The sequence below is a fragment of the Bombus vosnesenskii genome, unplaced genomic scaffold (assembly GCF_011952255.1).
Source record: "Bombus vosnesenskii isolate JDL3184/JDL3185 unplaced genomic scaffold, Bvos_JDL3184-5_v1.1 scf7180000013348, whole genome shotgun sequence".
Taxonomy (NCBI): domain Eukaryota; kingdom Metazoa; phylum Arthropoda; class Insecta; order Hymenoptera; family Apidae; genus Bombus; species Bombus vosnesenskii.
The window spans coordinates 160,639-188,576 of record NW_022882984.1 but is presented as its reverse complement, the minus strand read 5'-3'; the positions used below and the strand labels follow the sequence as shown (position 1 = coordinate 188,576).

The window sequence follows — 27,938 nt, the reverse complement described above, 5'->3', positions numbered from 1 at the left end:
TAGTATACAATCGAAATCAAAAAGTGATCGATTTAGAAGGTGCAAAGGAAGTTCTTCCGGTCCAGCGTAAATTTATTTATCCAGCGACAAGTTCGCGCTTAGCTAGTTATCCTTAACCGTGAGTTTTATTACTTCCGTGAAGCTGTCAATGGTCGTCTATTATCCCCCTTCGCGTGAGGTATACCTTTTTTCTAGTGCTGTGCACAAAGGAAAGGAGGGGGAAGGGGCCGCCTGATTTCGCGGTCCCGTGCGACGTCCCTGAGTTGGCAGTTGTACTAACAGATTGACAGACGTACTCGCCGCGAACTGACCCCTTCGTAGTGATTTAGTTATCTCTCTATCGACGCCTCGCCAACTCCTATAACTTGGATCATAATAAAAAGAAAGAGGAAAAAAAGTGTTACCGGAAGTGTTGTATCAAAAGGTAACGCGAATTCTACGCTGAATGAGCTCCTGCCGGTTTGAAATTGTCTCGAGACGAGATATTATGATTAGGTGAGTAACTAAATTAGGTTTGATCTTCTTTTGAGTGGTCGTCCCGTCGTTCCGCAATTCAGTGGTTGTTAGAGATTTTTCAGTGACTTTGGTCCTAGTGACAAGATATTTCTTTTAGATACAACGATATATGTGCGTTCTTCAACCCAAAGTAGTCGCTAAAAATCTCGTAATTGATGCGACTATAAATAAACGAATAAGAAGAAGAAGTTCTATGGTACAAGATCGTTTGAATAAAGCTCGTTAGGCAATTGTATTAGTATTAACGATACAAGTTAAATTAAGTAATATTAAGTAATATTTCAAGTATAATATATAGTTCTCTATAAGGAGATTTTAATATTAACGTGGAACTATTTATTCAGTTGGATAAAACGAGGATCATATCGCAACATCCAGTTTTCTTAATCCATATTTAATCTCGGTAATGTTTAAGCTATTAATTACGAGGTAATGTATGATTAGTAAGAACCACAGAATTACTAGTTATAAGATAGTAATATCCTTTAAATATTCTTTTTTCGATATTTCTTAGATAACTTTTTATATTCTTTTCTCTATAAAATTAGATTACAGTTAATTAATACAATATCGTGGTTGTACTAATTTGAAACTTTATTATCGTCTTTTAAACGTTTTTTGAACAAAATATAAATCGATTATTTTATAACATTTGCAGCAAAAAATTAGGTTGAAGTATAACTCAAATTAAAATAGAAAAAAAGCTCGATGGTTATATATCAGTGTGAAACTTTGTTATTGGCTTGATCTCTTTAAATCCATTACTTAATTCAAACTTCCTTATTGCTTTAAGTAAAGATTCGCTGCGTTTTCGTGAAGTGCATTCCATTCATGAGCGAGTAAATTAAATGAACTGATGTAAGTAGTAGTATTTCGTGTGCATCCTAGTATTTGCAAGTGTCTAATAGGGTGCTAGTAGATCAAATGAATTCGTGGTGAAATCAGCTTACAGTGCTCGATAATAAGTCTAGTGGATTTCGAGCGGAAATAGATCATACCGGTCATTTGTGACACGTATGAACACTCGGGATAGTTACAATGGTGTTTAAAGTAGCAAGATCTGATACGTTTTATACACAGAAAATTCGAATAATATTTTACTTAAGTCTGCTGTTCTCGCTTTTTCTTCACATTGGTACTTTAAATATTTTCTATTCTTGAGATATTTTATTCATAAAAAGCACGGAATACGCAAAAGGTAAAATTACATCGAATATTAAAATTAAATATTTAAAGACACATTGATCCAATGAAAGCAGCAGGGTTTATGACGTTTACCATTCTTTTTAGTTTTTCGTAAACTTACCTAAATCAAATATCATTATGAAAATGTACGACGCCCATTTTGTTTAATAGTCACATTTCGTTTAGTAGTAACAAGGATCAGAAAATATTTCGTTCAATTTTTCCTATACAGATAAGAGGCCTATGAGAAATTTAGACCAGCTATATGCGTTATGTAACAACATTAACAAGTCAGAGTTAACGATTGAGTAATGCATTAGATAATTAAGGTTTGAAGCTCGGTGCTAGACACTTTTCCATTCGAAACGACGTAATTTTCCGACCTCTAAATTTGATTTACGCGATACAATAAATCAATGGAAAAGAAGTTTATCCAGCATTGAAATATTGCCTAACCTACAAAATGCCTATACCGTATTGGTAACATACGTAAGATTCAAGATCGTGTCTATATCGTAAATTTGAAAATTCTTCATCGTAAATACAATTTGCAATAGATTGCGAAGTACACGATATATATGCCATAATGTGACGCAAATTGTTAATTTTATGGAAAGAATAAAGAAAGCAGAATATTATTAAATGATTGAATCCATCGAAAATGTATTACGTGGTGCTTTATTCTGACTTTTCGTTCATATAAGAGAATAATTTCTTTTTTAGAGCAATTTTATAATTATATTATAATTTAATAACGACACAGGAAAATATAATTTTATTATTTTATAACCTTTTAATTTTATCATTTTCCTAAGACTTCTTTCGAGTAGCTTAATTCTGTATCTTACTTTTTGAAAGCACAAATTTAATATTTTAGTAAACTGTAGTTGAGAAAAAAAAATTACAATTGCGGATCTGGTTTCTTTAAAAGGAGCACGTTTTGCTTGCTAGTTTTCGAAACGGTTTGGTAAACACAGATAACAGCCCATTATTATCATATTTTGCACGGTGACATGAAAAGATGAGCACAATCAAATTGCAATTTTCTTTGAAAACTTAAGCAACGTTAAAAAAATTACGACACCCGGAAGAATAAATCTTTAAAAAAAATCGACAAAAAACAGATGTTGAACGATTCAACGTCTTACGATAATTAAATGATAATTGCGTAAAGTTACAGCTGTTCGCAATTACAGTAGATGCAAAAATTCTCAAAATTCTACAACTTTACATTATTTACTTAAAGATATATCTTCGATTTGAAAAATTTTAATATTGAAAAATCAGATAGACAAATGAAAAAAGAATTGAGAGTCGTAATAATAAAAACTGACAGAAGCACGTGCTTATTATACGTACTTGGTATGTATAGCGCAGAGTTGATTCTTTCAAAAAAAAAAATCATACGTCCAACGTCAGAAATTCAAATTTGTTCGCGTTGGAAAATGAGATAAATCGGTGAGACGAACAAATTGAAATCTTGCAACAGTAATAAAACCAGGTAAAGGTAATAGCTCACCGTAGGTATGGCGGAAATCTAGCGCAGCAACAACTGGATTTCCAATCTGATTTCCATCGATCGGTTGATTCTGGCCTCATTGATCGACAGATTTATTATCAGAAGTATACAATCGATCTACTGCGATTCTATTGAACTCAGACAGGATGGTCGATGCGATATTTTTGTATCCTTCTGTTTATCCGTTTAAAATCAGCCAATGTTTGTATAATATCACAATCGTAAAATGTAATTTTTGTAAATAATACTTTGTTTAAAAAATACACACGTACATATATTTTCAAGACAAATATTTAAACGGCTGATAAAAATATTAAAATACGTATTCCACGATGCAAGTCACGGTAAAGCAAGAGTAACCAAAAGCGAGACGGATAAACATACGAAGAGTTAAATATTTTAAATATTTCATTATATCGCTATTGATCGAATCAAGTCATGCATGACAAACGCGCGTGGTTTAACACACGTAAACCTGATATAGCATCGTAATAGGCGAAAATATTGCTTTACCTTTAGCTTGAAATGCAAATGTCGCAATGAAACCGATTTTCTCACGTGGATCGCTATTTGAACCAGGATGTCATTGCCAACGAGTTACAGCGTGTACCTCCCCCGAGAGTCCTAGATCCTAGAAATTCTAGAATGGTTTCTTTCGCAGTACCTTTATCGAGAAAATTAGACTCCTTTGTGAGTTCATTCAATCAGAATGAAAGATAATCTTCTTGAACCGAACATAAGTAAACAAGATTAACATACCCGGTTGATTAAATTCTGTAAATTAAAATCTATTTCTCTATTCGCTCTTTCAACGACCAATATAAGTATAATAAACGGATGGCGGATTTTTATGTATTTATGCGTAGTTCGAAGATCCAAGAATGCATAATATGCAAAAATATACGAAATGCTCGATGTATAGCGGTCGTTGTAATATTTGATAAGTATCGAGATACTTTTGTCGCTCACTGTATATACGAGAAGAGGTTATTGAGAAGAGAGCGCTGTATGACGCGAACTGCATCGAATTTCTTGGGTTCCGCCGAAACGACGCGCATTCAGCTCCCATTCAACTCGCAACATCCACCCACGCAATCACGCTGCAACCGTGCAGTACGTGACGCGTGATCCGCAAGATTTTTACGCTGCTTGCCGGTTGATTGCCCCCAGAGCACGTTGATGACGTCAGTACGCTCGATGATTCACTACGAGCAACTCGTGTACACGACGCCGGACACATATGACCGTGCGTGTGCATAATTCGCATTACTTTCACGCGTCTGTGTACACTGTACACCTGAACGCATTTGCCGCGTTGATACATTCGGCCACGTTCGCGTTTCTTACCATGTTGGATTGTTTTTCACGTTACTACTTTATTCTATTTCTGTCGATTTAGAGCAATCCGCGCGCGATAAAATTCACCATCGTGCGAAGATCGCAGATGAAAAGCACAATTCATATTTCTCGTCTTTTATAGAGAAGGAATTTTAAAAGTTAACGCGTACGTTTTGGCGATCGATGCAACATCAAATCTGTCTCTGCGTTTGATTTTCATTCTGTAACGATTTGTTCAATTTGCTCCGCTCTTTGACCCATTTCCTACTCGCATTTTCTGTTCATTGTCAGTCGTATTTCTCTATTACCATGAGATTTCTTAACCCTCGCATAGTATCCTCGTAGATTGCAGACTACAATGATTTATGTTGGATCATTTAAGTTTACGACATTTAAATTTCGTATTTTTTATTCTCAGTGTTAAAAACTAGTAATAAGGTATTCTTCTATTTCTGTTTCTATCGCTAAGAGAAATTTCTTAAGTATGCGGATAACATGGGAGAATCATTTATTGACACGCGTTATTTTACATCCGAATTTTATTATATGTATATGATCAGATCTTCGGGAAATATCTGAAATGTTTGCCGAGACTGTATCATATATGTGTTAACTGGAAAGTATGTAGTATAATGGCCATTTTATTATGTAGACGATATCGTAGGCTTCATAGGACTGGATACTACCGATACATCGTCATGTGATCTCCCAAGTTCAACAAAGTTCGATAACATCATCGTTGATTAGAATGCCAAAGACCATAGTCTGGAAAATATTTATTACGTATCGTTTCGATCACGACGCCATTGTTTCGCTTTCTTAATCAGCCAGTAGCTAATGAAATCTATTTCTTACTAACCGATATTCCTAATTCTTTCTCTAATTTTTTACTTTTATTTCAAGATCGATATTTCTTATCTTACATTTTCATTTATTGAAATAAATATTTACGCGACATATATTTCGATAAAATAGTTTTAATGTGTTATTAGAGGCATTTTTTAATCAGAAGCCTCATCGGAAGTCAAAAAAGTCAAAGTCAATTCTTCCTTAGAAAACCAATAAAGATCCAGTATTTGAACACTCACCATAGAAAAATTCTATATCCACGTTAAACATTTATGTTATACAGGGTGGTTGGTAACTGGTGGCACCAGCGGAAAGGGGGTGATTCTACGCGAAAAAAGAAGTCGAAAATATAGAATAAAAATTTTTCTTTTTTTTAATTTTTCCATCGAGACAACGATCTACAGTGAGATCCGTTATAACGAGACGCGATAAAGTGCAGGCGTACCGAGCGAAAATTCAAAGTCGATTTTCTCGAAAACAAAGCCTCGAACGAAAAATTTGTATTCTATATTTTCGACTTCTTTTTTCGCGTAGAATCACCACCCCCTTTCCGCTTGTACCACCAGTTACCAACCACCCTGTATATGTAATGCGACACAATTTATATTGGTATATCTGAAATTGTATTGGTCAAATTTGAGACTAATCTGAAAATGTATATAGAAATTAGAAGGTATTTGTTGCAAACATGTATTCAATAAAAAATTGATATAAAGCCTGATAGCCATCTTGAGTATATAATAAGTGTCAAACGTGGTCTTACCGATTATCGAGCTTCGTTAAAATATAATGGATAATCGACCGTTTAAATAGATCTATGATCTTTGCGAAATAATGCTTGTACTAAATATTTTTTAACTTCAATATACATCAAGAACCTAAATTCGCAGCACAAGGGAAGTCCTAGCCCGAAATAGGACGAAAATCAAGGATACCAAAATTGTGTTCGGGGCTTCGTTTTCGAGAACATCGAGCTTGAAAAGTTGCCATCGCGAAGGACACTGCAACGAGCGAAACAGAAACGAATAGAGACAATCATTGCACGGCGAGACAATCGATTACATGATAGTCATATATCATTGCGTATATTAATGCCGAGTAAGATTGTAAGACAATGCAACCATGTTTCTGTCCGCGTATCACGCCTGGTGTCTCGATGACTGTGAGTGCAACACACGTTTCATTTGTCCGTAAAAGTTTGCGACAATATCGCGAAGGTGGTGGAAGATACAAGATACGTACTAACAGTTATAGGTTGAGGGAAATTCAGGCGACCTCGGTTCTGGAAATATGGGCTAAACAGGGTGACTAAAATTCAGTAGAGTAGGATTCGATGAAATAGAATATGGCCGACTATACTAACGAACTATAACTATATTTCTAGTAAATTCTTTCTTAATTCGAAATTATATGTAAAATCGAACTTTCTTTATAATTCCTCTAATACACCATAGCCAGAATAAACATCAAGTAGTTTGAAATAAATATCGAATTTATCATCCGATTCTATAGGATCCGATTTTATAGGATCGTAAAAGTTGGAAGCTGTAAAGCCGTGTTGGTTCGTACACGGTCAGTAGTTTAGTCAAGTAGCATGTAAAAGCGAATTTACACCGCTTTCATCCTCGTTTCATCCGCAATGATCATCGAAAGTTAAGAGTGTAGATTCGGCTTTACTTGCTATTTGATGGATACTGGCCGTGTCTGAATCAGCCTTTAAGTTAGTGGCGAGCTCGCAACGGTTTGTAGTTCGTGTGCATAAGACACGAAAAGCTGGTTCCACTTTGGCGCTTGTTAAGCCGCCGTAAGATTTACTACAAACAGTGTCTCCATTATCACGTTTCTTTCAACACGAGTTGACGTGTATCTTTTTAAAGTTGGTAAACCCACATGATTGACGACACGATTGCTGCGCAATTAGCGATACATTCTCGTTCAATTTCGGCTCTGTTCTTACCGTTGATTGATTTTATGAGCCACCAATTTGTCTTCTGGAAAACGCACAATCGTCCATCCGCGATGTTTTGCTTTACCAAAAAAATTGAGATATATTCTTCGAAAATCAAGCAATGTAATTGTTAAACATTTCGTTTGCAAGCTTGCGTTAAAATTATCTTTCAATCTCTCCGTATGATATTTATTTTCAGATTATTTTTCGATACAACCAAAGGCTGAGTTCACTTTCCGATAAAAACTAAAACAGAAAACCTTAAACGTTTCCTAATATATTTTCCTAATTATCGTAATTTCCCGATATATAATAACTACATGGTAGATGTTAACCTTAACTAGTTTAGTCGAGGCAAATAGGTTATATGCTTTGTGTCAGAAATGAATAGCAGATAGGTTAACCAATAAAATGGATATGGAATATAAACGAATGGGGATCAGGGTTTTCGAGATCGATGGCAAGAACGTGAAGACCCGTCGTTGATTTCGGCGAGTCGTTTCCGGAAATTTGTATCTCGCTACACCGTAAAGTACTTCCTTCATATTGTAAATAAATAATCACGGAAGACGACCAGCATCGATATATTGTCGTGATTCTTAGTTATTGAGAAAAAAAAACATATTTTAGTGTAACGTCTCTACAAGAGGAAAATCGGAAAAATACCGATATTTATTTCGATTTTCGATAATATATTGGTTTCGATATAGCTTCGATGGCATAATATCGGTATCAAAATCATACAGGATTTAAAATAACGATGAAAAGGAACTAAGAAATCGTGTAAAAAGATTTCACGAGGAGTTGTTTTATTTTTTCGTCGGTAATGCGATTAAGTAATATTGCGTAAGACGAAGAACAAAAAAATAAGACCGAGTATTACGGTGCTTTTTATTGTTCGCCAGATACATTTGTCGAATTAATTCAATTTATCATTTGTTTATTCGTTAAGCGACTCGTTAAATTTGCTCTTCTCGAACGGCGAGATTCTTTTTAAGGTGAAATTTTTTTCTTAGCTAATGACCAGCAAAATCGTTGGCAGGAGAGCAAGTTCAGAAAAGTATAATAAATCTGTCAAAATGCTCGTGTCTAAATTTATGATCGTACAACATGGAACAACGTGTAGATGGCGCGGAAGAATTCGAAACGTGTCCTTCGCTGTGCTTCGCGAATTAATTTATACGACGATACTAAATTAATCTGAAACCAATACCACAATTAGCTTTGTTTTCGAACCAACGCTGAATTCTACTAGCTGCTGGTCGAAATTCCCATTTCGATCAAACGTCGATAATCGATAACGCGAAACAACTAGAGAACTGATTTAAAGGAATTGAACGTCTCGATTGATCCTCGTTTCGAACCGACTGTTGGGCCACGTGTGCGATTAAGATTGCCATTCTGACGAATCAACGCTCTGCTACTGCTCTATTCTTTGCATATTTTTTTGCATCTTGAAATTTTCCATATATTCCACAATTTACCGTAATGTACCGTATCTTGTGGAATATTACGCTTCTAAATTTCCCACGAATGTATAAAAATTCGCAGTCTACTAATAATTGACCTTCCAATAATATCCACTGTCTTTCTATATTCTTGCATATGACGAGTATTTTGTGCAATATCGCAGTTTCAAAATTCCCCATAAACGCAGAAGAATCCACCATCTTACTGGCAATCGATCTAGTAAATATTATACGAACGACATAATGTTCAGCAGGATAACCTATTAAACCGCAAGAAACGTGCAATGTCGAACGAAAGATCGCACTCGGCCGCGACTCGCCTCGTTACAATAAAACAATTAATATCAATATTAATCCACTGATAATGCATCATCGATTTTCCAACTATAGGTTAGTTATCGATAAACAATCAATTAAAGCGGAAAAAATGCTTTCTCGCGGGTGTCCAACGACCGACTCCTGCTATCGATGTCGCGGCGATATTCGCGGCAATCGTTTACACGAGGTTACGCAACTGATGGTCGCGTCGTCGCGAGTACCGCGAATTTCTTCAACGCCATGCGCTTTTATGTTTCTCTCAAAGAGCATTCGCAAGCTGACACTCGCACAACGCGAAGTGTGTCAGAACGAAACTTCGCTATAAACTCGTATAAAGTAATTTATTCATCAAAAGATGGATGTCGGTTTTCGTGATCTCGTTTGCTCTTTTTCCAACGACTCGTCGTTGACTCTCTGGATGCAGATACGTTTGTGTGTGGCTTCTACGAACGAAGAGTGGGGAATATTGGTGCCTCGTGGCCTCCCCTATATAAGGTTTGCGCTCTCCCATTGCCTCTCGGTTCCCCAATTCGGGCAACTTCTCCGAGACTTGGCAAACCGCACACTGTAAGTTTTACAATTCTTTTTTCTTCTATTTAACTACCGTTAAATGTAAAACTTCGTGTCGATTTTTGGCTCAGACATGCCCGTTAACATTTCAAAGAGAAACTTTTCTTAATATTCTGCGATAATAATACGAAATAGCGCAAAAAACCGTGGCCTATCGATGTCAATGTTAAATGTGAAATTTGTCTGAAACGCAAAGAAACGATCGTAGCAGTCGATTCATATTTATATTTAACGTATTTTCATCGAAATTGGTTATATCGATATCGGTCGATCAAGATGTATCGATATCACGATGTTCGAGTATAGTTGGAGGATATTTACGTTTGTTAATATCTCTTGAAATTGTTAATATCTTTGTGTTTTCTGTTTCGCACAAATGGCACAATTAGGTTCTTCGATTCTATTGCGTTATTTTGAGAGATGATGGCGAGAAGGAACGAACGTCTTCTTTCTTGTTTGCCAGATCGAGCTTAGAACGTTCGATAGAAGCAGAGGACGCAGTTGTTCATGATTGTCTATGCACCTGTTACTTATCAATGTAATTGAATCTTCAAGAATTAAAGATCTTATAGTGATGTTTACGTTTCGTCTATTTTATTACCCGATTTCCATAATTCGAGCTATGGAAACGTACCAGTTTGTCACGACTCTGCATTCGTATAAATATCGTCGGCCATTGAACTGTTTGAAAAATGTCAGTAAAAAGCCTACTTTCGCTCAATACGCTAAACACGTTATTCAAGATCAAAATTGACCAACAATTACGTCGACTGACATCACGTCGAATGAATCTTAATCTCAATCAATAAATTAAAACCGCACGCCGGCAGTTAGCCATCGAGATGGCGAACGTCTGCGAAGTAAACATACCGCGTTTCATGTAAACACATAATAATTCCAAATGCAGGATCGCGAAACGTGGACATTGAGACTAGAGCATCTTATTCTATTCGCGACGTAACCGGTTTTGAAAGGTTTTGGCATGGCTACACATGTTAAACAACGTTCTAACATATTCTATGGATTGTCGATTCGCTGTAAGACGTGTCGCGATATCGACAAGATAACAACTAAAATAATATTTCGTTCATTTTGACGTTACTGCGGAGAATTATAGATTTTTTAACAAATTGGTCGACCTATGGATACGATAAAGTTTAAAGGCGTTTATGAATAAATTACAGCAGTATTTTAGTAAATAACCTTTGATTTTATTCGCCAATGCCGGAATTACGTTCGCCTCAAATTCAATTAAAAATCGTTTCGACGTGCGAGTTTTGCAAATGATACGCGAAGATATAGTTATTTATTCTAGCGTTTCTAGGAAGCGATTTCGAAAATTATGGTACTTTTAAATTTAAAACTCGGATTAATTTATCTGTAGTTCTCTGAATTTCTACACATTCCTTAAGAATTTCACAACACTTTTTGTCCGTATAATTAATCAATATCAATGGCAAAGGATTAAACTACGTTTTGTTATAGAACATAAAAAAATATAGCGTAAGAAATTACGATGATTCTTGGAGCGTAGACGGAATAAACCTTGCCCTAGTGACGACGAGGTCGACATATTTATTTTCATTTTTCATATTACATTAGGCGAAAAGTCGCTTTCCACCGCTGTTATCAGTTACGCTTGCCTTTTATCTCTCCCTTAATTAACAAGCTAACAAACGATTAATTCATCGGAGACGAATTTTCGTTAACGTTAGAACGCGTCATAATGATTTTGCAAAAATAAGCGCACTCTTTCTTGCGTAAAAACTAAAAGCATGGCTGCTTCAATAATAAACTTCATCAACTTCGTTTAGCTCGTTAAACTTAGATCAATCTTCAACATATATACTTACGTACGTTCATTTCGATTCTATTAATCCAATAATATTAGTTTGTTACTTCGGAGATATATATTTAGCGCAAGCATACATAAATGAGCTGCAATGGACGATGAAACGCTTATCGTAATTAATTAGTTGCCGGTATTTATGCAAATTCCTAGATATATTTGTGAATATAATTTTATAGAAAAAAATAGAATGTAAACACGCGCTTGTCTCGCTTCGAAAATATCTTTAATAATTCGACTGTGAATGTTTATGCGATTCATATGCGTCATGAACAACTGAAGAATTAGGATCTGAGTATAAACGTGTTTTAGCTATTAAATATTTATTTAGCCGTAATATAAATAATAATTGTTTTTTCGTTTTAATCGCATCATCCTAACTTACTACTAAGATCTGCTAAAGTTCCGCTGGTAAAATTCAGCTTAACTTATTAACACGTTCATCCGTCGATCAGAAACTTTTCTAACACAAGTAAAAGTTAACGAAGCCACGTAAACGTTAAGTAGATCAGTTTCAATTCTTCCACGTACAAATATGATGCAATTTATTTTCAATAGAAATAAAATATCAAGTAACGTGATATTATTTACTATCGTTGGTGATTCTTGTCTTTTGGGCTTGAGATGGCTTCCGGTTTACGCTTCCTCTTGCAGGAGATGTAATTTCCTATAGGATCAAGGATTCTAATTCGTCATAATTGAAATATAGGAAAATAACAAAATTATTATATCCAAGGAATTAACGATCTACGTATAGCGTAAGTAACAGTTAACTGAATTTTCTCTCTTAACAAATTAATACGATATAACGCGATAACAAGAGCGTCAACGAGTCGATGAAACAACGTCGAAACGAAAGGATCGAAGGATCTGATATCCTTTGAAGCGAATCGGGCAAAGTAACGGGGGCATCTCCCTTCATGGCCACCATCGGCATGTCATTCGATAGACTAGGAAACGAACGGGAACGTTTGCAAACCGAGTGATAGGAGGTGGCAGTTTGCTTTTACTCTTCGATACTCTCTGACAGTCACTTCATTACCAAACGCCGCACCGTCTCTCGCGGATCCAATATTATTTTATTATACGTAGAAGCCGCGTGTAACACGATAAAACACGTTCTTATTCGTCAAATCGGTGCGTCGCAAATTTTTGTGCATTTTCATGTTCTTTGTTATTAGATCGTCGATTCGAAGCTTCTTTTCGAGACTTTTAAACAAGTGCATTCTACCTATCGTAAAGAGATTATTTTGGAAAATTCTTAACTTTTAACTCTGCTATTCCTCCTCATACTATTAGATACTATTTATTAAAAAAAAAAAAAAAAAACAACTGTTTAAATACTTTGTTTCGTTCAAGTTTTGCTACCTTTTACAAACGCGAAGACCAAGTGGAACAGTAGCAGAGTTAATTATTTGTCGTAGACAGTAGACAGTAGAGCTAGACATTAAAGCTAGAAATTCATCGTTTGAATATTTTTCGAAAGAGGGACGATGTCCATAATCGCGAAGAACATATTTTATCAATTTATTTATTAACAGTAATAAGCATGTTTCGGACAATTAGTTTCGAAATTCCGAGTGCACGAAGTTCTTATCGATTTGCGCACTTTAATCGCTTTGTCTAATAAACCGGTGGTTCGCTATGATAATTACAGCTAATTAAACGATAACCTCGATGAAATGTTATATAATCTCGATAAATTTGAGGATTTACATACGCGATAGTTGTCATTTCTCAACGCACCTGACTTTTATCATTCTATTCACGGTATTTCCGCGTTTCCTAAATGCGACCACTCTCTAACTGGTATGCAGCATCAGTCGATCGATTAATTGATCCTTTCGTTTCGGACCACGGACCCCTGGATCGTGATTTCATGAAATTCCACGCCTCTTCCAGGAGTAAGTAATTTATTTTTTCGTTCTTAATCGCAACGATCGATTCTGACAATTAATTGTTACTAATTTTTCGATAAACGCTGTTTTTCGCGTGTCTCGTCATGGATCTTCGGTCGACAAAATTTAATTATTAGAATATCAGATAAGACACGAGATATTTAACGTCAAATTACGCTGCGAGTGATTTAATCATTCGCCGAAACGTCCTTCTTACTTTATCTATTCGCAAATCAAGTGAAATACCTTGTACCTTGTTAAATCAGATTCTAAGTAGGCTATGAAAGATTTAAAAGTATTCAACGTGTTGATACGAAGCGCAGTTTAAAAGTATTCCACGTGCAAAATAAATCTTTTCTCGAGTTCCACTTTTTTAATTGCGTTCATTTTCATACAAATCTGAAAAAAAAAGAAAATATTATTACTTCGATATCTCCAACGTTCTTCGTAAAATATTCAACGATTCAGAAATTTCTGTTCTTACTCGATCGAGCTGGTTTACATCGTGGCCTATCCCACCGAGACAAGGGAAATTATAAAACACGCAAGAAAACGGAAACGCAAAGGAGTCAAGAAATCCATTTATCGTACGTTTATTTCTGATTGAGAGCGATCATGAATCAACGATACGCTTATCGAAAACGTGCCAATTAGTTAGCAGTGGTAGCGTGGTGTGAACCAGTCTTAACGAGTATGATGACACCGCTTTTCAGCGACGGCATCGCTTCTCTGCCGCCGGTAAATTTGTCGACAACGAGACTGATTATTATGTCCTTGCGAGACTGACGATAATTATAAACCGCTTTACTTTCAGTGCCACACGCTTGACACGCCGATTAGAGCTTTCGAGAGCAGCTTGACCTCGTTTCCTTTTCGCACCGTTCGATCCGCAATCGCGGTCCACGTTTTTAATCAAACGCGATCCCCCGATTAACAGTCGCGTGACGGAGATGAACGCTCGACGTTCGCATTGATCGCGAATTTCGCCAATTTTTTCTATCTACAATGGCCTCTATCTATTTTACGAGTTTCTTTACCCATTTATCTTTGTTTCAATCGACGCTATGTTCGAGTCGAGCTAAGTAACTTGGTTACGAACGATTCTTAAACTACCTATATTTACAAGTAGATCGCGTATTTAACTTGGTATTTATTAGCGGCGTGATAAATAGCGAAATGTATCGTAGATATACATCGACAGTTGGGCGATCAAATTTCTCGTTTATTTATCATTCATAGTTCTTCGTTTTGCGGTTTCGACGAACTTTCCAATTTACACCACTTTATGTTGTTTGCTTTTTTCCATTTCAAATTTCCATTCGCTTTCGTGCAAAAGACCTTAGAATATAAAATATATATATCCTCGTTTTGCACGAGGATATAACTTGTACTCGTTAAAAGAAAATTTGTTCGACTCGTAATTTTCGTAAGTAAGTCACCGACGCGTGGAAATTATTCTTATTTAATAATTAATAGTTATTATAAATAAATGATACGATAGTTCGTTAGAGTAATATTAACAAGCGACGAATCGAAAGAGAATGTAACTTGGAAGCCTCGAAACGGAATCCTATAAGAGGATTAATTTATGTTAATTCGATATCAATATCGTTTCAGTTCCATCACTTTTATGGGAAAATCGGCAAGGTCGAAGTAGTTTTACGATGGAAGAAGAACGAAGGTGTAGCAACTGTTCTCGTGTGACCGGATTGAAAAACGATAGGTGTAACAGCGAGAAAAATCGTTCGATGTAGAATGTAGGGGATTAGTACGTTTTTTATTTATTTATTTATTTATTTACATTTTACAATTTGTCCAGTAGGACATTTGGTAAAATATTATAGCTTAGTGGTATGATAATATAACATGTGGATGGCTACCCCCAGTGGGATACCATCTTCGAATTTGATTGATTTAAGGGAATTAGTACGTGTGTCGTATGTTACGAAGATGTCTTGTTTAAATAAAAAATATACGTATACAGTATTCCTACTGTCTCGCGGATTACTTCGTCTTATAGAAGGAAACGAGAATAGAAAATTACTAACAATCACGTGGAATCAAAGTTACAATTAATAAAAATGAGCTTTCTAGTTGAGATTACAGCAAGTTTTCGTATTTCCTCGTTTCTCGTAGCGCAGAAATCCCCTCTGTCTACGTTAAATAACTAGGAATCTCAGTAAAAACGCGAGGAGTGTTAAAAAATCATTCGCAACTCAAGTAATCTATAAATACACGTTTCACACGTGTAATATTACACGATTCTTCGCATTTTTCCATTCCGTCCTGCCGTTATTACTATTTCATTATCGACGAAGATTTTTCAGGAAACCATATTTTTCCCAATGATAACAGGAAATTATAAAAATACAGATGTCAATCGCTTATTTGCGAATTTGTTAAATAGTAAAAAATGGTTCGGAACATAGTTCGACGATGATAAAGTAAAGACTATGGCCTTTGCAGCCGTTTATAGTCATTGCAGGTACGAGAACACCGACCGATTCGAGACTGTGCTCTTGAAACTGTCGACCTTTTCGTTTCTATTTTCAGCATTTCCGTATCCAACTTGTTAAGTTACGAGATATTTAAAAAATAGTGTCATTCAAATCAGTGTTCTCTGAACATGTCAACGAATGCCTACTCATTCTTATTATCACAGTTTGTGATTCATCCTCGTGATAAACAACCTTGTCTTCTATTCTGTTACTCTGCTGATATTTGATAAACCTGGAAGGAAAAGCTCTACGCGTGAAAATTTCTTCTTCGCGGTTTCTTCTTTTCTTTTTTTTTTTTCTGTACGGAGTTACAATTCGAATTAAGATCTCTTTAATTTTCTTTTTGCCAGCAACCTTAGCTTTTATTGTAAATGTCGAAAAGTTCGTCGAAGAGCTCGTGATATTAGAACTGTGGCGAGTTATATAATAAATGCAAATAAGAGTAAGATTATTTTTGCATATTCTAAGAACCAGCGTTTTCCTGTATGAAAGGAAGTTTTCACACTCTGAAAGATATTGGTATAAACTATTCCAACTAAGTAAACTTTCAGGGCATACTGTACATGTAAAATTTATCGCACAACAGGCATAATTGACGTATATCTAAAAAAATTCGAATCGTAAATTATATGCGTAAACGTTTATACAGATGACAATTTATAAATATTGTTATCAGCTGAAACTGCTATTATGTCTCGTTTTATGTTTTATGTTCTGTAACGGGTCTCTATGTCGATAATGAATCACGTACGAAAAGTTACAATCGTTGTAATGACAAGTTCGACCGATGTAAAACGTGTAATTAACTGGAAAATATATCGTATCAAATTAGAGAGAAAGAAAGATAGTAAATTCTTTTCTAATACATATTCGTTGGAACTTGGGAAAAAAACAATCCTAGAACGATTTTTCTATTTTTTATCAACCTATGATACTTGATATTTTACCAAATTTAATAAAAATTCCGATAAATGCAATTTGAACGTACAAAATATCTTGGAATTTCTCAACGAAAGATCAATTTTCTTTATGTTTGCAAGTAACGATATTTCGCAAAATTAATCGACGATCAAGTCGATAGAAAATCTTTCAAAAATTGTAAGATTTCTTATACCAAACGGGATTAAACAGAATTCGATTTTTAATTCTCTGGTCGGTGTTTGCGTTGATTAAATTTATTCCGGCGATACCATAGAAGACATCTATCGCTGTAACTAATCCTGTAACTAATTCTATCTAAATTCACTCGGTTTAAATTCCCAAGAAAGGAAATAAATAATCGACGTACTAGATTCTCTATAGATTCTCTGCTTAAAAAGTTTTCTGTATTAGTGCCAAGAGTGCACGTGGTGCACAGATCGCACCTGCAGCACGCATCATCGTAGATGGCAATTACATTACGACGGATCATTGAACTTAATTTCACAACGGATAATTGACAGTTTAACAGATGTAGTTAATTACAGTGTGTCGTACAACGACCTGAATGCGATATCGCCTACCGTTTATTAAACCTTTTAAACGCACGATATTGTCGATATAAGTTACGATTAGATGGCTAATTTAACATCAAATTCATATTTTTATAAATATTGATTTACGTGTAGAATCAATGAAATAATACCGGAAACGAACGAAATAGAAAAACGTTCAAATATTAGATTTTACTGTTAGTTTCCACTCGTGAAGAGATCTTCAAACGCAGAATCACGAGTTAAAGGAATTCTTCCCTCGAGATAAAAGCATACTTATCTTGCATTATTGAAAAATAGCAGGCACGCGTCAGTCCACGTTTTAATTTAATCGATTCGAAGGAAACATTTGTCGAAAATTTGTTGGGACACATTTCGCGCAAGTAAAAGCATTCTTTGAAAGATTCGATATACAGGGTGGTTGGTAACTGGTGATACGAGCGGAAAGGGGTGATTTTACGTGAAAAAAGAAGTCGAAAATATAGAATAAAAATTTTTCGTTCGAGGCTTTGTTTTCGAGAAAATCGACTTTAAACTTTGGCTCGGTACGCGTGCACTTTATCGCGTCTCGTTACAACGGATCTCACTGTAGATCGTTGTCTCGATGGAAAAATTTAAAAAAGAAAAAAAAATTTTATTCTATATTTTCGACTTCTTTTTTCGCGTAGAATCACCCCTTTCCGCTTGTACCACCAGTTACCAACCACCCTGTATACTTCTTTACATACGCGAAATCGTCTTGTTGTCAAGGGAGAGCAATTAAACTTCCTAATGTCAGCTTTCAGTATTACATTTAAAGTACGTTTTACCACTACGATCGTAATTACCAGAACGCTACACGTACATAGTTTGTACGTTTATTTCAATTCAATTGTTTGTTGTAACTTGAGCGAATTAGTATAGAGAAATTCTATGATAGAATCTTCGACGTAACTTTACAAGAAAATGCAATAATACAACGTACTCGGAAATTTAACTATTATTAAATATATACCTTGCATTAACCTGATTAATATTAATCATCCGTATAATAATAACGTTACCATTAGGTATAGGATAGGTACACACGGAATACTTTAGACGAAGGTATTAAATTATCGTACAATTTGCACTCACAATCGAACGAGTAACTAACGTGATTAATTACCTACTCAACTCAACGTTCATCATTTTGTCACGAGAATGATTAAAAGCCTGAAGATTTTGATCCTATAGAAACTTTATATTTATATACCAGTTGGTAAAACAACTTATCACGATAAGCATCAGAAAAGATGTTTAAATCTCGCCTTTTTCTATTCGGGACACTCTTGTCAGTTTTAAAATTACAAACGACAATTAAAAACGTTATAAGATATATCAAGAAACGTACGTATTTGTTAAAACGATGAAATATTTATTTCCGACTGTTAGAAATTATAAAACTAACAGATCACGGTGGAATAAACGTTCACGAGCAGAAAATGCGCACGTAGAACGAAACAAAAGAGGAAGTTAATATGTAAAATGGGTTCCGGATGATCGTGATTCACGAAGTCTGCGGAAGGTTTCGAAGAGACGCGCGTGATATCGTCTACTTAGCGAGTATTTGGTACAGGATGTCCGTCAATGTCTGCTAATATTCAGTCGTTTTCTAGAACGAGACGAAGACACGCCTCCCTCGCAATTATGTCGTTGAGCTTTTCAGGGTTTGTAATGGGATTTGCCAAGGTATTCGATTCAACATTTTCTCGAAATTCTTGTATTTTTTTCTATATCTCGTTGCGTTGGATATCGGTGTGATATCAATTACATGAAATTCCAAAGTAACATAACCACGTGCGAACTTATAAATTCCAAACTTTTCGATTCAATTGCGAATCTAACCGCAAAATTACAAGATCTAATTTATATTTACTACGATACAAAAATTCCATCTTATAATTATGAAAAACAAACGATAAGCTACACTATTTATATAATATTCTATATAATTTAAATAAGTTTTCAAAATAGCCAAGTTACTCTACAATTATTATATCAATCATCGCTAAATTACCTATGTTCCGGTAAATGCAGATTTATAATCGTTTATGCGTTAGAGTAGCAACGTAGAGCGTTTATTTTTATCAAATAATATCGTATATCGGAAGCTGAAGTGTTTGCGCGATAACATTAATTCGTATCGAACGATAATAAGGGGTGACATTCTCTTTAGCATTGAAATTTCCAATTCGGAAAACTACCCTTCAACGACCGTGTGGCCTAACGGATAAGGCGTCGGACTTCGGATCCGAAGATTGCAGGTTCGAGTCCTGTCACGGTCGATCCTTTCATTTTTTTTTCTTTCCATTTCAATCGGCCAAATTAATTTCTTTCTCCTTTCTTGTAAATGTAATTATTTTAGTTTACAACCCTGATCTAGTCGTATCACTTACTATAAAAAATATATATCGGTTGAAATTGTACAGGGTGTCCCAAAATATAGACTCAATTTAAAAAAAAAGAAGAGAGAAAGTTTATGTAGAGAAATTTGGTTCGAGGCTTGTCTTTCAAGTTGTAAACAGTGAAGACTCCATAGATTGAGTTTGAAGCAAAGATATAATCGCCGGAGGCTTCAAAACCAGTCCTTTATTTTAAATAATAGCAGTTGTGTAAAACTCATCGGTCATAAGATATAAATTTGTCAACGTTGAACACTCTGTAAAAGAATAAACGAAGATTAATGTATTTATGCGACACACGTTTTTATCGATCCGCGTTAGAAACGTCGTCAGAGCTTTTACACTCCAACGTTGATCACACGAATAGTAAAAACACAAACGACATTAGCAAGAAGTTTCGCAAAAAATTAATAACTGATTTGAAATAGTTGCACTAGAAATAAAGATATTCTCGTTAGGGTAAACAAGAAACCCGGTTTCCTGGCATCCAGTTTCAGGAAAAATTCATTTCAGTTCGTTCCTTTTATTTGGATAAATATGCATCAGTCGAGTTTGTTTTCACGTTAGATTGTATCGAGGCTGTTATGATAATTCAAGAAATTATTCATAGCCTGATCTGTTCAGCCATGACGATATTCTCAGTGTGTAGTTTACGAGACTTTGTTCAGTCGAAAGATAGCGCGGAAAACCGACTGTTACGTATGCGATGGCTAGTTGCATCGAGCATAGAATTGTGGGAACACATAATAATTAAAGTGATCATAGTGTTTATATGTTAAACGAGTGCAGTCATCTGCGAATCAAGGTCAATCTTCGTAACCGTATAGATGATACGAATTTTTCGTTCTATTTTAATTGACGTTTCATCTCGCGTCTGAAAATTCAGTTCTTCGCCGATGAAAGAAGAAGTGTCTTAACTTAAAAAGAATGAAGATTTTCAAAGGGAAAAAAGGGTTCAAAGGGTCCTCGACAACCGTTATAAATTACACATTTACACGTAGCATTTTCCTCGATATTAAAGAGGAACTGAAACTTAAGTACCCTCGTGACATGCGAATCGCGTCCCTCTCGCAACGTGCTTCGTGCAGACCCGATTATCGTTTCGTTGCCTCTGATTTCAAATCGTTGCCTTTCGGAATATTACGACCCACGCCCACTATTATCGCTGCAACTACGAATTGGCCCTACTTAAACCCTCGATATCGTTTCCAATGGAAAGAGTAAATTCCTTCCGACTTGTCTATTCTTAATTCACCATCGAACATTGCGGTCTTCGTAAAATATAGTAGGAAATTAGTCGAGTGCGATCGATGATCGATATCGAGGATTTCAAATGTACATGTCAAATTATTGAAGCCAATTTTATTATGAATGTATCGTTTATGATAGCAACGACGGATCTATACATATATCTTGCCTGTACATGTTAATAAGACGATCGTTCGTCTAACGGAGCAAGGCTTTATCACTTTCACTAGCTTTCGTATCTCTGTTTAGTGCTGTTAGTGAAAAGTAACGCGAAATACATACCCTTTTTCTGTTTATATAATGTGTCGTATACGTTATGTGCTTTTATATCGCGTTTCAGCTCACAAGTGAGCGTAGAACCTAGCCCCGCCGACGAGCAGCAGCAGATCAGCACAGATTCAGCAGAAAGACTTCGCCGAGATCCAGCAGCCCGCAAAAACAAGATCGATCTAATATCGAACGAAGCCCATCGTCGAGCACGAAGATTTCTCATCTAACTCTATTACAAAGCCAAATTCACCCAACTGCGCCGACATCGTAGAATGGTAGAGAGTGAACTTAATTCAAAGCACAATCATAGTACGTACCTTTCAAAATCTATTTCTCAAAGTATCTAATTTTTAAACCGATACGCATAGTATACTGTAACGAATTTTTTTTGCTGGTACTTAAGTTTAGATTTTAAGTGTTCGCAGTGATTAGACGACAATATTTACGATTACCGTACATTGCGTACAAAACAGTTGAAATCCGAAGAATCGTAATGAAAAAGGATCATAGAATTGCTAAAATTCGTAAAGAAATACTTTTACAATGGGTTTTCACGTAATTAAGTAGTAAATATCTTATATTCGCGTTTAACGCTGTGTTTATAAACACAGCGGAGGTTAAAAGTATTACGGATGTTTAATGAATTCTTCTACAACTTCTAGAAAAAACTGTTCATTCTTTATTAGAAACAATAATACGATCGATTAAAGATCTATCTTAAACAGAACATCCCGAATGTATTGTAATGCGATGTATGAATTCATAGAAAATACTATAAATATTAAACATGATTATCATACTTCGCATTGATTTAAATAATATGCAATTCTTATTTCGAAATCATTAAGTGGTACAGTTATATAGGAATAAATTAAACACGAACCTGTTTTCTCATTTATTTCAGAGTGTGATGTAAAAGACGAGCGGCTAAACGGCTGTGGCTCTAAGGATCTCGAACTTGCCCGTAAGTATTATACAGAAATTCTGTCTATCTATTAACAAAAATCGAAACGCCATATTATCTTGTGCATCGCTTAAATGTATTAAATATATTGAATATATTACAATGTTCTGTAACAGGTATTGGAACAACGGGCAAGACCCTAGACCCAGAGAAAGGATCCATCGTTAAAGCAGACTTTGAGAAGGCCATTGAACTTACCGGTAACTTCGTTATTTCTTTTCTTTCCCTTTATTTATTTATATTACGATACATATATACGAATTTACTCGATTCTTTTCAGACTATGGCAAATTTCACTACTTCCTCCTCACGGTGTGCGGCTTCGTCAGCACCAGCGAAGAGATGGACGTAATCTCTATGTCCTTCATTCTACCTAGTGCACAATGTGACCTAAAGCTCGATACCCAAGCCAAGGGATGGCTCAACTCGATCATCTTTATTGGTATGATGGCGGGTGCTTACGCCTGGGGCTCCGTAGCGGATGCCCTAGGTCGTCGAAAGGTTCTCATCGCCATCTCTTTCACGAATGCCCTTTGCATCGTCGCCTCCAGCTTCAGCCAGTCCTATGAACTTTTCATGTTCTTCCGTTTTTTAAATGGCGCTGCGTAAGTCAGTCCATTTACACTTTACATCTAAATTATTAACATCGTTCGTTTTTTTTATTATATATACTCTGGCCAATTTCATCGATGTACATTAAAATTACAATTTGAACGTTTGTAACAGCGATTTCAGCGACGATTTCGTCGATTACTTCGATATGCTACATACGGAGAAGCGTATAGAATAGGGCGGAACGAAATATGGGGGAGAAATTATTCTGCGTTATTCGTAACTTCTAATAATGAAACTTTACTCTTAATATTCTTTAACGATACACGCTTGAATCGAGTTAAAATACTATGTTAAAATGGGTCGTAGACTATTAAAAAATATTAAAGTTTTGTATTATATTATAGTTTAATAGCGATATTTTAAAGGATATAGCAAATTTTATGAGAATTCACTGATTTTTAGACTTGGCGGCAGCGGACCTGTGATCTGGTCATATTTTGCTGAATTTCAACCGAAAGCAAAACGAGGCTCCATGCTGTCCTTCATGGCTGCATTCTGGACACTTGGAAACCTCTTTGTTGCTGGTAAATCTACGTGATCTTTTGATTAAATTTAATTATTATTAAATCAATATCGCGCTATACTCGCGTCATTACCGTTTCTCGTTACAAAATAACATTGTTGTTTTAGCGTAAAAAGAAATTTGTGGTTTAATAAATGTATGCTTCTTTTTACCACCAGGTTTAGCATGGTCGATCATCCCTAACGACATCGGTATCGTAAGCTCATCGTTCACGTACAATTCTTGGCGAATCTTCCTGCTGATCTGCGCTGCTCCATCGTTTATCGTCGCGGGGCTACTCCTGCTGCTCCCTGAATCCCCCAAATACCTCTTGTCCTGCGGAAGATACGAAGAGGCGCTCGATATTTTCCGTGGGATCTATGCCATTAACACTGGCAAACCGCGTGATAGTTACACGGTAAATACTATATATTCGTTGTTTTAATTAGCACTAAAAATTGTATATTTATATTTAGATACGTAATGATATAGACCATCTTATGTTTTCTGAATATAGAAATTCAGAAAATTCGAAAGAGTGTAATTTTAATTGTTATGATACGGGTTTAGGTAAAGGAATTAATTTTAGACGACTTCCAAGAACCGGAACCGAAGAAGAATAACGTTGAAAAAAACAAATATAAAACAATGCTCGCTGACATCGTAGACAATAGCAAGCAACTGTTCGTCTCACCGATACTTCGTTTCACCGTAATATCGATCATCATCAATTTCACTTTTCACATCGGTTATTACGGTCTCATGATGTGGTTTCCGGAATTATTCAATCGTTTCGACGAATTCCATCGTGATCATCCTGATGAAGTTGCTTCGATATGTCAAGTAACCGAATATGTAGTTCAAAAAGGTTCTCAGAGTATCGAGAATTTTTGCTTGGATAAAATTGGCGCTTCCGTTTTTATGGAATCGTTGATTACCGTTGCATCCGCCATACCCGCAAATATCGTCGCTGTTTTAGGAATGGATCGTCTTGGTCGTAAATTCTTTTTAGGTAAGAATTATTTAATATTTGCATAAATACTTTATCACACGCTATTAAATTTTTAACGTATTTTTAACATTTTTTTTTTCGTAGATGGCCGATTTTTGAGAAAGGTAGAAGAGGAAAGACATTTATTATTTTTTACGTTCGATAGATTTTTTTAATACTATATATTTCATATACAACACGTTCAGTGTCAATTTTGATATAAAACTTCAATTTTCTATAGTTGTTGACAGATTTAATCTAATTTAGTAGTCTAAAGCAACAGAATTTTACTATTGTACTCAATAAATGTAGATAGCCTTCTAAAATGAAATATTTGGATGTTAAAGTAAATCTTTGAACTCTATTGTAATGTATAACTAATAATTTAATATTTAAAAATTTTTTTGTTTATTCCGACAATTGTATTTTGTGTAAAAGATACTTTGTCCTCTTCTATTTTTTTTAACGAATCTACTATTTACAAGGATAACGCTGAGAATAACGTATAACTACTTAGCATTTATGCAAATGGCAATGTAAATAAAATACATTATTTGCAGTGTTCAGTACATTTTCATCAGGGCTCTGTTCAATCGGACTGTATTTCGTATACAACAAGCACCATAATCTGATCGTTTCGGCAATCTTTAGCGGTGTGATAAGCTGCGGAAACGCAGCCTTAGACTGTCTAATAACCGAAGTTTTCCCGACGCCACTTCGCGCTACAGGAATTGCTATTTCCATGGTTGCGGCCCGTCTCGGTGGAATTATTGGTAACATCGTAATAGCTCAACTCCTGGACATGTATTGTCCAGCACCAACTTTTATCGTTGCTGCTCTTCTAATAGGTAGATATTTTTAAGTTTTTTAAATGCTAATTAAAATGCTATTAACGTTAAAATTTACGTTACGTCGATTTGTATACGTCATGTAAATAGTTACATGGAAATCGATACATATTTTACAAGAAAAATGAGCAAAAATGTCATCATCTTTTATATATTGCTTAAACTCATTTTAGCAAATGAATTTGTTAAAATCTATTTATACATCCATATTATGCCATGGGCATAATTCTTCTATCTCTAATAGTTTCTAAGATAGTTCCCAAAAAATGTACTTCCAATTTTAAACTCAAAACAGAAAAAAATTACTTTTGACCACTTGTTAAGACAAGCTCGCTTACTACACATATAGATATGTTTATCGAACAAAAAAATATCTTTTTGAGATTTCTACATTTTGAAACAATTTGTACTTTTTTTTTCATTTTTATCTTTTAATTAATAAATGAATTGAATTTTACTAAATAGTATAAATTATATTTCTCTTACAGGTGGAGGATTATTATGCTTATTCTTACCAAACACAACACGGGAACCACTTTCTTGACACCAGTGGAAAGTTACATCAGACCAACTAAATCGATGTACAATCATACACGTACCCTTCCAATTGCTAAACTTACCATATTTCAAAACAACACATTGTATGTTCATGCATTTGTTCGCATTTACTCATGAAACGATTCATTGTAAACAACGTATGTCGTGACGATTGAGCATCACATTCCTATTTTACATATCAATCTCGAATGACAATAAACAAAGTTGTATTAACAATTAGAATTCGTAGTAGATAGTAGAGGATATGTTTTTCAAGAATAAATGAAACACGAATACACAATTTCCTACAGTATCTTTCTTTGTAGAAAAACAAAGATATATTATTTCTATTATATGTTCAAATATTAGATATATCGTGACACTCCAATCGTGTGTGAATTTTGTGTATTATTCGCTAAACGTGAAATGTAGATACAGCATTTACGCTGATAATTCATGTGGTGTTTGTAAAATTTTTGTTATGTACTTTTGTATCTCTTGTCCATACTCCTGACACAACCATCATATTTATAAGATGTAACAATTACAAAATGTCTGAAATGTAAAACAACAATGTAACTATGAAAGAAAGTAAAGAAATTTAAGAAAATTGAGTTTTTTCCTCTATAGTGTACCCATAATCCTTTAGATTCTTATCTTAAATTTTATTATAGAAATATTATTAAATTTCAATAGAATTTTGCCCAAATTATTTATTCCTTTGTTAAGAAAAATGTACATACATGATAATGAAAAAGGATAGAAATGAAGTAAAAAAATTACGAGACCAATGTAATTTTCATTTTTTCCATTATACATTCAATATCGAGCTAATATTTAAAATTATTCTCTCATCATTTTCTCCTTTTGTCTGGCGAGTTTTTTCTTACTGAGCTTCTTTTTCGATGGCTCTTCTTCCGGACTTTTTACTACAAAATCTTCTTTCTCAGTCAAAATTACCTCGATGTGACACGGTGAACTCATGTAAGCTATGGAAACATACAAAATTTTACTCAACTATTGATTAAATTGTGAAATGCATATATTTTAAATGAATGTTCTAAATACGTACGGTTAATACGACCATGAGCTCTATATGTTCTTCTACGTAAACAAGGGGCATGATTCACTTGAATGTGGTTAATTACAAGACGGTCAAGATCTAGTCCACTGGCATCAGCATTACTCTCAGCATTTTTTAACAGCTGGAGTAAAAATTCTGCTGACTTTTTGGGCCAACGACCTGAATTTAAAGATAATAAAAGTAATTTTAAGTATTAGAGAGAATTAGTAAATTATTAATTATTTATTGTGATTTACCTTGCGTGGTACCGAACTGTTTTGCTTGAGCACACCTGCCAACACCACCATTAAATCTACGGAATGGTACACACTCCTTGTGTTCAATTACGTTTTTCAAGTATTTCTGCGCCCTTCGTAGGGGCATGTTCTTAATAGCACGTGCTGTTTCATGCGTATTCTAGAACATAGAATAGCAGTAAACAACTAGAAAATTTATTAAATAAAACAAACCATTCCAGTATAGCATTTTGTAAACACAACTTAGACTGTGAGGTTAAGTTTTTTTAAATATAGTTGTTGTTTTATTTACTTTGAAATGCACTCGCAGATTCGATCCACGTGCTTTGCACGATTTGCTTGCATTTACTGGTTCGTGAGAGTAACGTCCCATCGTGTTCTGAAATTACAGAAGTCGACGATAATTTTTCACATCGGCCTTTTGCAATAGCTGTCGCGACTTAACCCTGCCATCACTTATATTTGGTCCCCGATAATTATCGTTTACCAAATATTTTTGTTACACTTTTTCCACAATATTATTATGTGGTATCACGTCTTTAGAGATTTCAGGGTTTTAATGAACTTGTAAAAATGAAATCGAAGATGTAAGCAGATTCCAAAATTGCTATTATACAAGTCATACATACCTTTTAACAGCACGATTTTAAAGGAAAAAGCATCACGCGTGTAACTAGAAACTAGAAAGACATTTCCTGTGACGCACGTACTACCAACCTAAAATATGTCGAGTAAAAAAACCATAAACAATACTATTTACTTTATTTTAATTAAATATGATACAAGTACGC

The 27,938-nt window shown here is 35.0% G+C and overlaps 2 protein-coding genes and 1 non-coding gene across 6 annotated transcripts; 2 read left to right on the top strand and 1 right to left on the bottom strand.

Moving 5' to 3' along the window:
* The first annotated feature begins 258 nt into the window (after positions 1–258).
* Positions 259–26,313, top strand: LOC117236395 (synaptic vesicle glycoprotein 2B). 3 transcript variants are annotated; one of them, XM_033499301.1, is made up of 10 exons: positions 259–495; positions 21,441–21,679; positions 22,275–22,334; positions 22,451–22,534; positions 22,615–22,939; positions 23,352–23,473; positions 23,631–23,869; positions 24,022–24,463; positions 25,003–25,290; positions 25,779–26,313. In XM_033499301.1, exons 2-10 carry the CDS (start codon positions 21,643–21,645, stop codon positions 25,832–25,834), a joined length of 1,653 nt encoding a protein of 550 aa, XP_033355192.1. In that variant the 5' UTR covers positions 259–495; positions 21,441–21,642; the 3' UTR covers positions 25,835–26,313. The 3 variants fall into 3 exon arrangements, with proteins under 3 accessions (XP_033355192.1, XP_033355193.1, XP_033355194.1); XM_033499302.1 differs by lacking the exon at positions 259–495 and adding an exon at positions 9,555–9,709; XM_033499303.1 differs by lacking the exon at positions 259–495 and adding an exon at positions 20,514–20,657.
* Positions 19,663–19,735, top strand: Trnar-ucg. The gene has a single exon. It is a non-coding gene; the product is annotated as a tRNA-Arg (tRNA).
* Positions 26,314–26,593: 280 nt separating the features above from the next.
* LOC117236397 (60S ribosomal protein L17) lies at positions 26,594–27,864 on the bottom strand. 2 transcript variants are annotated; one of them, XM_033499306.1, is made up of 5 exons: positions 27,777–27,864; positions 27,440–27,526; positions 27,148–27,307; positions 26,900–27,070; positions 26,594–26,816 (listed from the first exon to the last, which is right to left on the bottom strand). In XM_033499306.1, exons 2-5 carry the CDS (start codon positions 27,518–27,520, stop codon positions 26,671–26,673), a joined length of 558 nt encoding a protein of 185 aa, XP_033355197.1. In that variant the 5' UTR covers positions 27,521–27,526; positions 27,777–27,864; the 3' UTR covers positions 26,594–26,670. The 2 variants fall into 2 exon arrangements, with proteins under 2 accessions (XP_033355197.1, XP_033355198.1); XM_033499307.1 differs by having other exon boundaries at positions 27,440–27,532; positions 27,777–27,845.
* Between the last annotated feature and the right edge of the window lie 74 nt (positions 27,865–27,938).

What these genes read in the sequence shown, in the direction of transcription:
- LOC117236395 (XM_033499301.1), top strand. Translation starts at nt 21,643, where the DNA reads ATGGTAGAGAGTGAACTTAATTCAAAGCACAATCATA. An exon ending in TAAGGATCTCGAACTTGCCC is followed by an intron (nt 22,335 to 22,450) that starts GTAAGTATTATA and finishes GTTCTGTAACAG; the next exon opens with GTATTGGAACAACGGGCAAG. An exon ending in CGTTTTTTAAATGGCGCTGC is followed by an intron (nt 22,940 to 23,351) that starts GTAAGTCAGTCC and finishes ACTGATTTTTAG; the next exon opens with ACTTGGCGGCAGCGGACCTG.
- LOC117236397 (XM_033499306.1), bottom strand. Translation starts at nt 27,520, where the DNA reads ATGGGACGTTACTCTCACGAACCAGTAAATGCAAGCAAATCGTGCAAA. An exon ending in ATCTGCGAGTGCATTTCAAA is followed by an intron (nt 27,308 to 27,439) that starts GTAAATAAAACA and finishes TCTATGTTCTAG; the next exon opens with AATACGCATGAAACAGCACG. An exon ending in AGCTCATGGTCGTATTAACC is followed by an intron (nt 26,817 to 26,899) that starts GTACGTATTTAG and finishes ATGTTTCCATAG; the next exon opens with CTTACATGAGTTCACCGTGT.